A 17,816-nucleotide genomic window follows, 5' to 3' on the forward strand; every position below is an offset into this window, starting at 1 on the left:
TCGAGTTTAATTCAGATAAATGCGATGTGCTGCATTTTGGGAAAGCAAATCTTAGTAGGACTTACATTCTTAATGGTAAAGTCCTTGGGAGTGTTGCAGAACAAAGAGATCTTGCATAGCTTCTTAAAAGTGGAATCGCAGGTAGATAGGATAGTGAAGGTGGCGCTGGTATGCTTTCTTTTATTGGCCAGAGTATTGAGTACAGGAGTTGGGAGGTCATGTTGCGGCTGTACAAGACATTGGTTAGCCCACTATTGGAATATTGCATGCAATTCTGGTCTCTTTCCTATTGGAAAGTTGTTGTGAGACTTGAAAGGGTTCAGAAAAGATTTACTAGGATGTTGCCAGGGTTGGAGGATTTGAGCTATAGGGACAGGCTGAACAGGCTGGAGCTGTTTTCCCTGGAGCAGCAGAGGCCTTCTAGAGGTTTACAAAATTATGAGGGGCATGGATAGGATAAATAAGCAAAATCTTTTCCCTGGGGTCAGGGAGTCCAGAACTAGAGGGCATAGGTTTAGGGTAAGGGGGGAAAAGATATGAGAGACCTACGGGGCAACATTTTCACAGAGGGTGGTACATGTATGGAATGAACTGTCAGAGGAAGTGGTGCAAGTTGGTACAATTGTAACATTTAAGAGGCATTTGGATGGGTATATGATTAGGAAGGGTTTGGAGGTATTTGGGCTGGGTGCCAACAGGTGGGACTAGATTGGGTTGGGAAATCTGGTCGGCATGGAGGGTGGGGCCAAAGGGTCTGTTTCCATGCTGTACATCTCTATGACTCTATGAATATCATTATTCAATTTTGATTAATTACTTAGAGAAGACCATAGGGTTTAGGAACTTCTCTTCATGGACCCAGCCTCCTCCAAGAGCCAATAACAGATGCAACATCTTATCATAATCACCCAGGGTAAGGGAAGTGTTTGATCATGGGCAAAAGCAAGGACCTTTCCCCCAATCTGCATGAGGGAAGAGGATAAGTCAGGAGGCCAAGCCATATGGGAAAAGACAGGATGGCAAGTTGGCAACCTTCCCCCTTTGTGGCAGAGGACACCTCTTCTCCCCCTCCACTTCCCATAAAGTAGACTTTAGAGAAACCTCAGCCTGAGCCATCCTATGTTTATGTATCTCTAATCAACAATTGAGTGGTAAACTTGCAGGACTGATTCAGTACCCCTAGGCAAGTTCAGCTTGTGCTAATATATTTTGAACTTCAGAAAGGAGAACTATTTAACACCAGTTTTCATCTTTAGCCAAAAACATCTCCCACCCATCCTTCAATTTTTTTAAACCTATTCTTTCTTGGCATTATGGAGCGCGCAATCCAGCATTTGAAGTCCATCCCTACTGCCCTCAAATTGAGCGGCTTGCTAGATCATTTCAATCATATTGCTGAGAGTCTGCAGTCACACATAGACCAGATCAGGCAAGGACGACAGATTTCTTTCCATAAAAGACATTAGAGAACCACTTTAAATTAACACAGCGACTGCTTCCTATTCCAGATTTATTAACTGAACTGATTACAGATTCAGTTAATTTACCACAATGCCACCATCTCGCTGATGTTGATTCCAGACAAATTTCCAAATTGACAACTTCTTAACATAAAATGTATGATTGAATCAAAATATGACTGATTTATATTTTTTTAAAAAATCAAGTTCCCTTGGTGGTATCTATACAACACATTAAATCGTGTTCAAAAGAAACTGTTTAAACACATGCAGGCAGACAAATGAGAGATATCGATCTGCCAATGTGGTCAGATGTTATTAACAAGAGGTTAAATCCCTCCTCCCCACTCCTTAGTTTTGGTACTCCTGACCCTGGGATAGGGAGAGCAGGGGATGTGCAAACAGTTGGTACCAGCTCAAAGTTCAGTTTGTAAAGTGTGTTTGAGCAGTCAGCAGCTGCAGGGAGGGACCGTGTGCTTGACCCTCACACAAAAGCTCCTTTTTCTACCCAAACAAAATGGTCTTTAGTTTTCTAAATGAAGGCTTAGCTAGGGACAGGGTGTGGGATGAGACAGAGTGAGAGAACGAGGGCACGCAAGAGCATGAAAGAGCGTGAAAAGACACTAAGATACAATACATACACTTCCAATAGTCAAAACATGAACATTCAAGTTACTTCACCACTAACTTCAATACAAAGAGGTCTGAGATACAGGTTCACATTTCATAATAGCAACCGGTGGAAATTAAATTCAATTAATAAAATTGGAATTGGAAACTGGTATACTGCATCATGATCAAGAAATGATTGTGTCAGAAAAACCCATTTGGTTAGCCAAGTTTCTTTGGGGAAGGAAATTACAAGGGAAGGCTTGAGGAGCCGAATTGTGTTCATATGTTCAGTTATTGGAAAGTAACTGGTTATCTTCCTGGAAGTCTACCCAACTTGGTCTAGATTAGAATCCAGACCCACAGCAATGCAACTGACATAATTGCCCCCTGAAACAACCAAGTGAGCCAGATCAAGGGCAATTAGGGATGATCACAAATATCAGCTATGGCAATGATGTCTACAATCCATTGAAACAGCAAAAATAAAAAACAAAATTTCCCCAAGATGCTCCACAAGAGCATAATTGTACATCAAAATTCAACACCATATCACACAAGGAGATATTAAGGATGGTGGAAAACAGTATGGTTGAACAGGTCGGTTGTAAGCAGAGTCTTAAAGGGGAAGAGGTAGAGGGTAAGGGGAAGGAGTTTCAATACCTAGGCAGCTTCCCATGTTGGAACGGAAGATAAAACAGAACTACAGGTGCTGGAAGGAGGATCACCGGACTTGAAACATTAACTCTGCTTTTTCTCCATGGAATCTGCCAGACCTGAGTTTCTCCAGCAATCTGTTTTGGTAGAGTGATAACTGATGACAAGAGGCAGAATTGCAGGAGCTCAAAGATTTAGAGAACTAAGAGAGGGAGGAGATTATAGAAATAGGGAATGAGGTTGAACACGTGGATGAGAATGTTAAAAGTAAGACAGATAAGGCATTTAAAAGTAGACATACACAAGAAGATACTCAAAACAGGAACATTTATTCCCCCCCAAGATGGACCACAGTCTCAGCTCTACAGAAATACCTACAACTCTCCCAGATTTATATTAAAACAGCTTCTCTCAGACACATTTGGACAGTCATTAGAGGCTGAATTTTCCAGTCTTTAATAATCAGCCTCAGCTGATCTGAACAGCTTTGCATAAACAAAGACTTTGCAAGATCACAACCGACGGAATGATCAGTAATGTAACACTATCAGAGTTCTTTTGGAAGTGGTAGTGTCCCTACATCTGAGCCAGGAGACCTGGGTTCAAGTCTCACATGCTCCACAAATGTGTAATAACACCTCTGTTCAGATGGCTTAGAAAACGTTAGTAACACTATCATCTCTTTCCAAATCCATGATGATTTAGCTCTCCTCCTCCCTCAATTTTGATGTTTTGCATTATCCTTCATGGGCATTCATATAAACTGAACTGGCAATGAGTGATGTAGTTAAAAAAAATTCAGATTAGTGTTCAGGTGAGTTTTCCTGCTCATTGCTCCAAGATTGCAGCTTCTTCAGGTCTCCTGATGACTCAGTGGCTACAGCCATGCGATGGACCCAGACTCAAACTCATCCTCATCTCCAGAGTTTGCTGTTTTAATAGCTTGGACCATAACCTCAAGGATGGAAACAAGAATCAAATGGAGAAGAACTGCTGCTAACCAAACCAACACCATCATTCATCAGTGCAGCTAAGTGGGTGTAATTCCAATCGGAAGCAAGCAAGAACAAATCCATTTAAACGTGGGAGAGAGGGAAGAAAGCAAAACAGAGATGGAGAGAGAGAGAAGAGAGAGTTGGGAGAGAGAGTAAGAGGCAGACAGAAGGAGGAAGAGAGCTGGAGATCAGGTTTGTGAAGGAAATTCCAGTGTTCAGATCCTATGAAAATACAGTTAAGATATGCCATAATATGGATGTTAATTTCAAAATGTTGAACTATGTTATAGCTAAACAACTTTCAGAAAAGCCAAAGCAAAATGATTTCAATAAAGATTTACATCTTTTGGGAACCTGGAGACCTGTATTCACTGACATTGCTGTATTCACTGTGGTTGACTCCAAGTCACCCACATTCCCTCAAGCTATTAGATCAGTTCCATTGCCACGTTTTGTCAGTGTGGAGACATGTGCCAAGTGTAGAGCCAGGACTCAGGGAAAATCTCTCTCAAACTGGGAATTCCAGTATTGGTTATCTGGCTCGACATTAGTTCCGGCTCACCTGACTCAGTTTCACTGCTGTCGATTTCCTTTCTGCACAGGGATTCAGCGTCCTCTTACATATCAGAACACACAAACACAGCCCACAGCGTAGGTCAGGCTCAGGGCACCAGCCTCCCCACAGCCCAGAATCTTTATCTCTAACAGCAAGGACATATGCTAGGGATCAACACTCAGCCAGATTTCAAATGCGGTAATTTAATCCACCATTTTAGCTCCCACTATAAACTTCTGCAATGAGACAGCAGAACTCTAGAGTCTGCCAGCACCATGGGGCAAAGGTAAGAACATTTAGCTCTGAGCTTCTTCTGACACTTTAGATTAAAGTGATCCACACTTTAATTTCACACATCTGCCTTAGTTTCACATCCCTTTGTGAACAAAAATTGATCAATCTTTTTAAAGTGGTCTCCAATTCTCAAACATCAATTTGGTGTATTTTGGTGGGGCGGGGGGGGGGGTAACAATAGGGACCTGGAGATTTCACTGTTTCCATTTCCTCATGAAATGAAGGGTTGTTCATTGATGGTAATTTTATGCCTTTTTGTTCTGGGCTCACCCTTCACCAGAGGAGGGTGGAAATGATCTTCATATCCCTAAATGCTACTTATCTGCAGGGACCTATCTATTTCTGTCTTTAACCTGCTCCAAGATTGAGCTTCTGCAGCTCCCTCCCTGGGGCAGAGGAATTCCAAAGACCCACCCCCTTCTCTGGGTGAAGAGATTCCTCCTCAGTTCCAGCTGCAATGGCTTACCTGTTATGATATTATGACCCCAGTTTGGTCCAATACATCAAGTTCTCAAGATTACCTTTAACTCATCAATTAAAAGTCAGCCAGGCAGTCCTCAAAACTCTGCCCATGCTACATTTCTCTTGACTACTCATCGTAGGAAGCTAAAAGGAGTGAGAACTTTGCAGCTTGGCTTTCTGGGACCTTCCTCATTCTCTATCGCCAAAAATAAAAACAATCCTGCTTTTTGACACTGAATTGGAGTTCCCCATCTGCTTGTTCAGGTAGGGCTTGAAAGTCCCCTCAATGGATCAAGGCAACTTCTCAGATTTCTGAACAATGCTCCTTCTCCCACGATGGCAGGGTGAAACACCAATTAGTTGACATCTTTTTCTCATACCGCACTGCACAAAAATGGCTGCTGCTCAACCTACCTAACTGAAACATGAGTGATTCATTGCAGGAACTCTGGAATGTTTCAGATGTGATTCAATGAAGCCCTTTTTAAAATAAATATATGCCCCTTATTTTGTTAAGGATAAGCTTAAGATTTTTTTAAAAAATCGATATGGCAGCATTACAACATTCACTCTTAATTACTGCATCCCCTATCTACATAATTTACTGCAAATTCATTCTCAGGAGTCAGGCACACCCTGGGATAGCAGGACAGGGTGCAGGAGGGATGGCTGACTGCCTGATCATGAAGCAAGTGAGCAGATCAATAACAATGGCAGGGAGCACAATGACAATTAAGTGGCTGACGGATCTTGGATATAGCGGGGTAGAAATCTGGGAGATGCCTATCTCCAGAGATTGAAATTAAGATAAAATGCAGGTCCCCAGGTGAAACCTTGCACTTCCCAGACAGGTGCATCATGTCATGTAAGAAATTCAGGAGATTCTTTGGAATCAAGAACTAGTGAAACCAATTAAGATAACAGCCTCACCAGTGTTAATGCTCCACTTGAGCCTCCACCCAGCCTTTTACATCTATCTTCACTGGAGAAACCATCTAACTCCTTCTCCCTCAACTGCTGAAACGAACTTCAATCTGGACATGCACTACAACAACGCACTGGAAAAAATTGAGTCTTGAAACCACACTGGATTCAACAGAAGGAAGTGATGCTAGGACAGTAATGAAACAGATCCCAATTAGATCAGAGAATTATATAAAAATTTACAGCACAAAGATTCATCCCATCACATCTATAGTGACCAAAGCAAAAAAAAGCTATCTGGCTTCATCCCACATTCTAGTTTTGGATTCCTCACAGCATTTCATGAGCCAAGTGTTTCTTCTATTCAATGTGAAGTGACATTGCCTCCATAATCCTTTCAGGCAGGGAGTTGTAGAGATAATCTGAGGAAAACCTACATTTCAACACCCTTTTATCAACAACCACAAATCAAGATCCCAGTAGTTAGTTATTGACTTCGAAAGGTGTTTCATACCCACTGTATTCATTACGTTAATTTTAGACTCCTCAATCTTAAGTGCCATGTGGAACTGCTAAGTATAATATGTTCAGTCCCAGAGGATCACTGGATTATTCTCTCATTATGAAGAGACAACTGGTGCTGTATAAACTGGAAAGTCACCACACGTCAGATTAAGGGAAAAGTTGAGAAGGTAGAATCTTCATGGCAATCTCAAGTGTAATACATCCATAATCACTGGACTTAATACAATGTGAACTTCAGGATAGGAGGTATCCAATTTATTTCCAACCTCAGTCAAGGAGTTACTTTCAGCCCGAGTCCAACAGCATTCAACAAACTGACAAGCTTGTGTCAATATTGAGGGGGGAAGAAGGTAGAGACATATCAAATAGCTGTCAGCTGGATGGTTGGTTTATGATGATTTGGAGATGCCAGTATTGGACTGGGGTGTACAAAGTTAAAAGTCACAAAAACAGGTTATAGTACAACAGATTTATTTGGAAGCACTAGCTTTCGGAGCACTGCTCCTTCATCAGGTGGTTGTGGACAATCACCTGATAAAGAAGCAGCGCTCAAAAAGCTAGTGCTTCCAAATAGACCTGTTGCACTGTAATCTGGCATTGTGTGGTTTGTGATGCAGAGTGGTGCCAACAGTGTTGGTTCAGCTCCCAGGCTAAGTTTGCCTGAAGGTCCCACCTTCCCAACCTCACCTGAAGCACAGTGACTCTCAGGTTAAAACACACCCACTAGCTGTCTCTCTCTCCCCCGAATGAGAGTGCAGTCTTAAAGCTCCACCTTTAAGCATCAAATGCGTTCCACTCAGGGAAATTGTACTCTGAACATCCTTCCCTATTCATTGACAAAGGAATCAAACACTTGCACCGACCATTCAACGCGCACGCTCAGGTTTTTTTTTGCCTTTCCGTTTCACCAACAAATCCACGAAAGTTCCCACGAACACATTGTACAAACATGACAAACATTCTGTTTACGGCCAGCGGCCCTGGGAGCGATCGCTGGGCGGTTAACTTGTCACATGACACGATGGGAGCTCATGGTTGGAGCTTTCAAACTTTTGGCGGGACACTTGCACGTGCGTACAGGGTAACGGTTTTCTGCAACGGCCTTTTCCAGGAAATGGGGCATGAAACCTCCGAGGGGCCCTCCCGCACCCTCTACCCCGCAACACAAAAGAAACGAAGGAAAACGAAACAGCCAGTCCGGATGGAGTCCGTACCTTGGAGATGAGCTCGTCGTGGTTGGCGAGGTGGGCTCGACAGTGGATGCAGCTGTACGTCCTGTGGCAGCTCGGTAGGTAGGCCTGGAAAGTCTTGGATCGCGTCATCTTCACCATGGGGGCCACCGGACGCAGCGCGAACTCCGGGCTGCTCCACGACGCGCCGAGGCAGGTCGGTTCACACGGGAAACACTGGAAGACGCAGGTGAAGGCCGTGGTGCGGCGGGCGGGCGGTGTGGCGGGGTTCCACACACTGCTGGACACCAGGGCGGCAGGGGTGGGGGAGGGAGAAGGGGCAAGGCCACTGGCCTCGAAGACGGCTGGGGGGGGAAGGGGAGGGTGGTGGCGCTGGAGAGGGGGGCTGGCCAGAGGGACTGGCGTCTAGCTCAACGAACCTAGCACAGAGAAAATCATTCGTTAGTGCTGTTAAAAACAGATACCAATCACGCTGGCCCTTAGTTCCTGCAAGAACACACCAAACAGGATTGGGAGGCCGTTCAGCCCCTCAAGCCCGTTTCACTAAACGGCGACATTACACCTCATCTTCAAACTCGTTTCCTACTCCATTCACACGTCCCACAATTTTCTTGGCGTTGATCGTGACCTCAATTTAGCGACCAGCCTTCCTGCTAAGGAATTCCAAAGATTGACAATTCTTTCAGAGGAAATCTGTCCTCATCTCATTCCTACATGTCTGAGCCCTTATCCTGAACCTGCGACCTAATCCTGGTTCTCGACTCTCCAGCCAGAGGATGGGGAGCTCTCAGCCTTTCTCTGGTCAAACCGTGGAAGTTTGTGTACATTTCAATATCTCTTTTTCCAAAGCACGCGATCTCAGGACCAGTTACTAAAGGTAATATGGCTGAGATTCAACAGCAGTACAAAATTCACCTAACTTAAAATTTCAAACAGCACAACGTGCAGCTTCACTCCATACAGACACATACCTGGTTTCTTTTGAGTTGTATGACACTAGTGTTAAGGACTGATGGGCACAGACCATTTGCTGGTGACAGGATCAATTTGAAGGTAGCAAACAGTTCAAGTGGTTTGTGTGTAATTGATTTCGACTGATTTGGGGAGGAGAGGTGGTGGTGTTGAAAAAAAAAGTCCAATGGGGCTAGGTGGTGTGGGGCTGTATTTGACCAAATAGCTCAGTTGGGAGAGAGTTACACTGAAAATCTAAGAAAAAGAAGAGTTAATCAGGCGACAGGGAACAGGAAGGTGAAAATAAATAAATGAGATGTGCCTGCAGAAAGGTAGCATAGACATGACTGGTTGAATGGCCTCCAGTGTATACAGTTCAGAGTTATACATGATGGATAAAAACAACAGGAATCTCATCTTGAAAGGTTTCAGAATAGCAGATGTTTTGTTTAGACAAATAGCACTTTTAAATGGTGACCATTAGTAATACTGGATTTTCTGAATTCCAGAATTTTCCAAACCACCCAAATTGAAATACAGTACCCTCAACTACCAAAATCGAACTTTATGACAATTATAGAAGATTTATGGGTCTTTAAACCAGTGACATAACCACTATGTTTCCCTTCCTTTTACCCATGCTTTTCTGGACCATTTCAGTGATGAGCTGACAGCTCCCAGGATAAAAAAAACTTTGTGTCCATTGCAACACATTTCACTACCTCCAATCCCAACAGGTTAAAAAAAACCCCTAGAGCTGTTCAATTTTGTTGCACAAATTGAGGAAATACAAATCAGACCTGGATTCGAAGTACCCACTCTACACCTCCTGTAACTAGAATCAGAAACCCTACAGTGGAGAAGACAGCTATTTGGCCCATTAAGTCTGCACTGACCTTCTGAAAAGCATCGCACCAAGATCCAGACCCTACTGTAACCCTGAAACCCACACCTAGCTAATCCACCTAGTCTACTTATCCCTGAACACTATGGACAATTTCAGTATGGCCAATCCACCTGCCCTGCATATCGTTGGACTGTAGGAGGAAGCCAGAGCACACAGGAAACCCACGCAGACATAGAGAAAACATGCAAACTCCACATGGAAAGCTGTCAAAGGCTAAAAATGAAACCAGGTCCCTGGTGCTGTGGTGAGGCAGCAGTGCTACCCCACCCTAAATCATGTTTTGTTTTAAAAGGAGGGCAGAAGAGACAAGCAAACATCTTCTGCAAATTAACAGTGTGATTCTTAAACAAAAGATACATCTGCTGTTGACTGAAGGAAAAATATTAAATTGGACACCAGATAGCACTCACTTGATTTTCAAACAGTGCATTAGGCTCTTTTATGCCCATCCAAGAGGGTAGATGTGAACTGGGTTTAATGCCTCATCTGAAAGATAGCACCTCCAACGATGCCATAGTCCCTCAGCACTGCACTGGAGGTGTCAGCCTGGATAAAGTGTCCAGTTCTCTGGTTAGGATCTGAAGCCATGACCTTCTGACTTAAGCAGGATTGCCACCAGCTGAGGTAAAGCTAATACAGCTAATTAAGTCATACAGCTGGAGACTACTTTCTCTGTGGGATATTTAGAATTTTTTTTGCAGTGCCTCTGAAATTGTAGTTAATTTTCACACAGTGAAACAGAGCACTCGCCCCAGCTTACCAATATTTTTAATCTTTGAAAAAGACCACCAACTTTAAAAACTGAATTTTAAAATTTTTATGGGATGTACATATCACTGGTTGGGGCAGCATTTATTGCCCAGAAGGTGATAGTGGATGGCCCTATGGAAACACTGCACGTAATGTGGTGTAGGAACACCCACACTGTTATTCACGAGGACAGCCCAGTGTTTTGAACCTACAGTGAAGGAATAGCAATACATACTCAAGTCAGGATGAGGCAAGTTTTCAAGGGGAACATGGGGTGATAGTGCTGCTAAGTTTGTGCTGCACTCGTTCTTCCTGATAGCACCCTTCTTACCCACAGTCCCTATTATTAGAGGAGCCTTGGTGAATTGCTGCACTGCATCTTGTATCTACATACAGCTGTCACAGTGCATCAGTAAAGCTGAAGCAAACATAGGCCTCAAATTAAAAACTAACCGAAACATTGATGTTGAAACTTAAAGTTGCTAACTTTTAAAAACCATCCCAGTTAGATTATCGTACCTCCAATACATTTTATAAACTAGATCATAATCTTGCTAATTCAAAATAATGATCCAAGGAAAAGGCAAGGAAATAGGGGAAGAACTGCTAATTCCATTTGAAGATATAGGCTGAATGGCTGTCTTCTGCGCTGAAGACTTAGACTAAAACCAGACATTAAAAGCTCTTCTGGCACAGTGCTATGTCCTTGCCTCTGAGCTGAGGCCTGGGTTTTGAGACCTACCTGCTCCAGGGATGTGATAACATAGCCAATCAGGTTGATTAAGAAAATACTTAAAACTAGATTTGTGAAGGTTTGTAGCTCAGGTTGAGGTTTAGGGTGTAGGTTTGCTCTGAGCTGTAGGTTTGACATCCAGACATTTCACTACCTGGCTAGGTAACATCAGTGGCGACCTCCAAGTCGCTCAGCAAGCAAACCTATACCCTAAACTTAAAACCAGACTTTAAGTGCCAATTCTTACATATAGTACAAGATTTATCGTTTACCATATGTATATCTGTCAGACAATGCTGTAATTGTTTAGTAAGTGCAACATTGTGGGGTCGGGAGGCACAAGGGTGTTAATCAGGACTGGTGAAGGGCTTTTGCCTGAAACGTCGATCTTCCTGCTCCTCGGATGCTGCCTGACCAGCTGTGCTTTTCCGGCACCACACTAATCTAAACTGATTTCCAGCATCTGCAGTCCTCACTTTTGCCTACAAAGGGTGTCAACATCAGGGTATTAGTGAGATACACGTTCTGCGTAATAGAGAACGAGAGAGTTAGGTGAAAACCTTTGCTAAGTTGTCTCAACTAGGAAGTTGTGTCTTCAACTCCTGCTCCAGGACTTGAACACATTAACTTACCCAACACTATATGGTGCTGTGTGCGTGCCAACACATCGGAGGTGTCAAATCTCTTGGATAAGATCAAATGTTAAATCCATCTGCCCTCAGGCAGACAAAAACATTCCATGGAGATTTTTTTTGAGGTAAAGCAAAGGAGTTCTCATTAAGTGTCGCAACCGTCAACACCTTGAGAAAAACTTTGTGGGCTTTACTGCGTACATATTTGGCTACCATAATTCCTGACATTATAACAATGGCTACACTAACAAAAGAGAGACAAAGGATTGGAGAAATCTGGAACTCTTCCCTCACCAAAACAAGTTTGAAGTTTTGGGAGAGGTCAATCTACTATTTCAAAGCTGAAGAGCTGGATCATTAAGTACATTTAAGGCTGAGATGGACAGATTTTTAGCAAGGGAATCGACAGTTATGGAAAAAAGGTGGTTAAAAAGGTGCCATTAAAATCACAGTCTTCCAAAGCATTTGAGTTGCAATGCAATAACTGCAGCCAGACATTGTGTTTCATTGGTGTTACAGCCTCAACAAGTGTCAATTACTAAACTTGCTGCTTAGCAATCAACATTTGAATTCTCAAAAGAGGGTAGGGAACATAAAAGTACTTTAGTAAAAAAACCTATGAGAGATCCCACTCACTGGTTGTTTAATGACATGAATCAGTGGCAAATGGACATGACCTCAAAGCGAAAGGGAGCCTCAGCATGTCTCCACTTCCCTACAGAACAGGATGTTTGAATTAATATAAAACAGACAAGGTTGGGAAGTCTACTTTTAATTGGAATGATGCACGTGTTTCCCCTGGACAAGGCAGGACTGGATGGCAGTGGGAAAATAATGGAAGCCAACACGGGATAACCTTAAAATTACAGCTAGCAATTTAGGGTAACATCAGCACAATATTGCAAGGAGTCATGGAAATCTGGAATGCTCATCGCTTGTCCAAAGACAAGTTACTTCAGTTGGGGTTGGGGGATGGTCAATCAACTAGCTACACAGGCTAGGTCATTAATCTTATTAAATTATAATCAGGGAGTCAAGGATTTTGGAGAAAGGCCAGGAAAGTGGAGTCAAGGGTCATCAAATCAGCTGAGGTATAATTGAATGGCAGGGCAGACTCAATGGGCTTTCCTGATGAAGGGCTTATGCCTAAAATGTCAATTCTCCTGCTCCTCAGATGCTGTCTGACCTGCTGTGCTTTTCCAGCACCAGTCTCATCAGCCTACTTCTGCTTTTATGGTAGAAATTGCCTCCAGCTGTTTGCATATCATTGGGCTCCTAGGATATGCCGAGGATTCCGGATCATGGGTGGTCATGTCATTGCATTACTACTCCAGAAGCCTGGTCTACAAAACAGTGCAACGTCAATTCAGTCCCCACCTTTGCATTTCCCCCATCCCAGTTGTAGCTTAGAGAATTTGAATGCAGTTTTTCAACATCTGGGAACAAACATGAAAGACTCAGCAACAGCAAGTGCAATACTGTCTAGACTATTGTCAACATAACTGAATCACTAATGTCCTTTAAGGGAGGAAAATGCACTGACATGAGGGGGCAGAGGAGTGTAATGCAAAGCCCATTGATAGTGAGGTCACTTTAATGAAGATACAAGGAACTTAAGATAAAACCTGTCTCCCACATTACTACAATTGAGAAAAGCAGAAACAGAAGGATCACAATACAATGTCCACCATATTTCTCTTTCAGAACACAGGAACGTTCCTGTTTAAGAATTCAGTCATTGGCCCTTCACTTCTACAAAGAACACTGGTGCAAACCAGAACCCCAGATTTATGTTATGTGAAAGAAAAATAGAAAAGGAGAAACTCAGCAGGTCTGGCAACATGTGCTGAGAGAGAAACAGAATCTACGTACAGTCTAATATGACTCTTCTTCAGAGAACAATGTCCTGGGGACATGGATTTGAAACCCACCAAGGCAGATGGTGAAACTTGAATTCAGTAAAATTTGGAAACTTTTAGTTATTCCTCCATACCCACGAGAATTCTGTTCCTGAGAACCCCTACGAAAGTTGACATTTGAGGTCAATAATCAGACGACACCAGGTTTATAGTCCAACAGGTTTATTTGAAACCACAAGCTTTTGGAGCCCACACTCATTTGCGAGTGCATAGCTAATTTAAAATAGGTTACAATGGTTAAAAATATCACTGATGTGATTTTTGCTGTGGATGTTTTTTGTTGTTAATTTTTTAGTGTCGATAGACAAATTCACAATTCATTATTTTGACGACACTATTTATTCTAAGTAGTTAGCCTGATGGCAACCATGTAGCCATCGTCTAATGTTATAAAAACCCACGTGGTTCACTAGCGTCATTTAGGAAAGGAAATCTGCTGTCCTTACCTGGTCTGATCTACATGTAATTCCAAACCCACTGCAATGTGGTTGACTGTTAACTGCCATTTCTGTAATTAAGCATGGGCAATATTGGTCCAGAAAAAAAATATTCAGCCAGGTCACTGCTGGTCTACATCCAACTCTTTGCATTCCTCCCAAATCCCTGCCATACCAAAAAAAACAAAACAGATTTCAAATTTGCAATTATCGTTGAATCAATGAAATCATGGGTGATCTGATAATCCTCAACTCCACTTTTTCACCATATACCAATAATCCTCAATTCCTTACAGACTGAATATACTTAATGACCCAGCCTCAAAAGCCCTCAGCAGTAAATAATTGATTGACTATCCTGAAGAAATTCCTTCTCATCTGTCTGAAACATGCAACCTCTTCCTGAGATTATGCTCTTTGGTCCTAGTCTGTCCCAACAAGCAGTCCTTCTGCATCTATGATGTCAAGTCTTAGAACAATTTTACATATTTCAATAAAGATCACCTCTCATTATTCTAAACTTAATGAGTGCAGGCCAAGCATACTCAACATCTCAAGAGAAGCCCTCCATGTTCAGGATCAACCTAGGTGATCCTTCTCTGGACAGCATCCAATGACAGTACCTCCTTCCCTTAGACAAGGAAAGGAAAACTATTCAAGACTTCCCTATTTTCGTATTCCGTTCCTTTTGAAATAAAGGACCTACATTCCATTTGCCTTTACAGTTATATGCTGAATTTGCATCCTAGCTTTTTAGGGCTTCATGCATAAATTATTTGTGCTGTAGCTTTCTGCAGTCTTTGTCCATTTAAGTAATATTCAGCATCTCTTTTTCCTATCAAAGTACATAATTTCACATTTTGCAAAAGGTATATTCCATCTAACAAGATTTCTCCACTTGTTTAACTTACCTATATCCCTCTATAGACTTTGCCATCATGCACCTTCCCATCTACTTTTGCATCATGTGCAAATTTGGCAATAAAATTATACTGTGAAATAATTATGGACCCAGCAATCCACAAGTTGATGTATCTAGACAGATACATGAATGGGCAGGGAGAAAACAGGTAACGGGTCGAGAGAGGGGATCTGGATCGGCACAGGCTTGGAGGGCTAAAAGGCCTATTCCTGTGCTGTAACGTCCTTTGTTCTTATAGTGCTACAGAGATCATATATAAAGACTGCTGTTAACAATTTTCACAAGTTATAAACATCAAAGGATGCAAAGTTAGCCTGGGAAAATGGTCCTGAATTCGTGGTCAGTCCTTCTCATATCAAAAGGTTCCTACTCTTCTAGTTTCATTTAATATTCTATTCTCAAGCCTCATCTACACAATCAGTCCTAAAATTAACCCTTAAAGCCATACGGCATAGCCCAAATTCTGACAGCATAATTGACGTGAACATTGTCAAAATAGCACTTTTTTTTGAAAAAGGGACTGGTAAGCCTTTCAATTTATTTATTTAAAAAGGGAAATGTTGCATTGCTGAAACTCATTGCTAATCAGCTATACTGATTTTAAATAGAAAATGCCCAGATTGCAGGAGAGTTTTTTTTTAAAATATAAAGCTGAGGTCAACAAAGTGATGGTGATTGGGCTCCTGCTGCTTACTCTCGAATGCACCAGATCCTGACGTGGTGCGAACCTGCTCCCGGAGTGATTGACAGGTCCCAGGCCAAATGCCCCACCCCCCCTCCGTCTGCAGTGTTGGTAAACACTAGTCACGTGACCTCCTGACGTCACGTCCAGGGGAATGAGACAATTTTGCCTTTTTTTAAAAAAAACGCCCTTTTACAGAGCAAGAGCAGAGGATGGGACTGCAAGGAACTAGACTAGGACAGTGTCCCGTCGTGGGTGGGGGCAGCCGACTAGAACCACGGGAGGAATAACTGTGGTGAGGAAGGGGGGTTGGATACAATCCAACTGACTGGGACCCCAGGAGGAAATGGGGAAAGGCAATCCACCTGACCAAGACTATACTTAAGATTGCGGGGGAGAGGAGGATTAAAAAAATCCAGCTGACCAGGAGCCCGGGAGGGGAATGTGCGGGTAATCCAGCCTTTTTTTGGGGCGCAGCAGGGGTGGCGAGCAACAGCATTAAATCTTCAAAATATTTAAGTCATTTTCCTTTATACTCTGTTAAAGAACTGTTACCGTCACCACCACACTTATTTTCTGCACCCAAGCAGACCCATTTGAAATAGTCCTACTTTGTATTTCTATAAATGTATTACAATAATTCAAAAGTCCTGACTGCACATCTAATTGAAATATGAAGTCCTAGTAACCCGCAGATCACTGATAACTTCTCCAAAGCGCAAATCAATTAAAATATATTAGAACGCAGTTCAATAAAATCGTGTGGAGAAGTTCAGATACAAAAGCTTTCATTTTCTTTGTTCAGATCACTCTCTGTAGGAAGGGAAAAACTGTTGCATCTGGAGAGAGCGTGTCAAGAGAAACAAAAGAACTCAGGATCAAGAGATAAACTAGCCAATGGAAAAAACGGGTTCAAGTAATTATAGCCATCACCCAAGCCAGGCCACAGGCTGGTTTCAAACAGAACAATGTCAGTTTTGAAAGCAGGGTAGACCATTGCAGCAACCAAATGATCCCTTACCAGAGAGAAAAAATAATTTAAACATTATTAAATCAAGTTGACTTGCCAATTAAATCTGATTATCCTTGAGGGAGGCTTTGTGTCGTTTTTTCTTAAAAGCCCCTAATATTCTTTCGGGGGGGGGGGGGGGGGGGAAGAAATGAGTAAAAATATTCATAAGAAAAGGCTAAACCTCTTAACCCTCACCCCTCAATTAAAGCTTTGCCACTGCATCGGCTCAGAGCGAGCAAAACAAAACACAAAAAACCATGAAGCAGGCACGTTGCTATTCCAATGCACCAAGTGCCAGCGACCACTGCCTCCTGCCAACACCACCTCCTCCCCCCCCCCCCCCACAGTAAAAAAACAACGCAGCCCCTGACACACATGGTATTATTTTGCATCACTGCAACATTGCAGTCTGGAGTTCCTCTTGCATCTAGCACAAAATCAAACCGCAAACATCCTGTTTCAACCCAAACAAAAAGCAATCTGGAGAAAAAGCAACAATAGGAAATATTGCATTTTTGTTTAAGCGAAATGTCAAGTGCATTTTTTGTTTAAAATCATCTTACCTTAAAATATAAAATTATACACTCCTCTATTATTTGTATCTATCAAATCGTCTCTTCCCCCTCCCCACAACACGGGCTGTCTTGCTTACTATTTTCCTTTTTAAAAAAAGGTTTATGTTTATAATCTACTTCCCCCCCGCCCCCCACTTCCCTCTCTGCCTGTCTTCAGCTGAAGAATGGCAACAGCTGGGAGCCCAGCACTTTTATAGACTCTGGTACATCCTACCCTGCTGCTCAGTGATTGATAGCGACCCTGACTAATCAAATGAAGATCGGCACCCAGCAACACAGTTACTATTGGCCGGACCTCCAGTAAAGCGACCTAGCAGCCGCGGCCAATCAGAGTACAGCCGGGGCGGATCCAAGGGAGGTTCAAGGTAGATTGCGGCGCGGGAGGCCCCATCGGCCAATCACTGCATAGCAGGCGTGTAGCCAAGGTGGGGGTTAGAGATTTTGGAGCTGGATCAAGATACAGGGATAATGGCAGGAAATTCCACTTCTGGGAGCAAAATGCAGACTTGCTTTCGTTTGTAAACTATATAATCCTTTTTCTTCAACCCCCATCTTAAAGTGCTGCAATGCTGTATTTTGCAAACAAAGAAATTTGCTTTCATTTTCAAACTATATAATCCCTTT

The 17,816-nt window shown here is 42.6% G+C and overlaps 1 protein-coding gene across 2 annotated transcripts in view; it reads right to left on the reverse strand.

Annotated features, from left to right (window-relative positions):
• ypel2a (yippee-like 2a) overlaps positions 1 to 17,336 on the reverse strand; it is a 50,650-nt gene extending 33,314 nt beyond the window's left edge. Inside the window, exons 1-2 of one of the 2 annotated variants that reach the window (XM_060848126.1) lie at positions 17,181 to 17,336; positions 14,011 to 14,167 (exon numbers count right to left, since the gene is read on the reverse strand). In XM_060848126.1, coding sequence (XP_060704109.1) covers positions 14,011 to 14,154 — 144 coding nt within the window. In that variant the 5' untranslated portion in view covers positions 14,155 to 14,167; positions 17,181 to 17,336. Of the gene's footprint in view, positions 1 to 7,696; positions 8,070 to 14,010; positions 14,168 to 17,180 lie in introns of those variants that run through there. The other variant, XM_060848127.1, reaches the window with a different exon arrangement.
• Between the last annotated feature and the right edge of the window lie 480 nt (positions 17,337 to 17,816).

The sequence above is a fragment of the Hemiscyllium ocellatum genome, chromosome 31, assembly GCF_020745735.1.
Source record: "Hemiscyllium ocellatum isolate sHemOce1 chromosome 31, sHemOce1.pat.X.cur, whole genome shotgun sequence".
Classification (NCBI taxonomy): Eukaryota; Metazoa; Chordata; class Chondrichthyes; order Orectolobiformes; family Hemiscylliidae; genus Hemiscyllium; species Hemiscyllium ocellatum.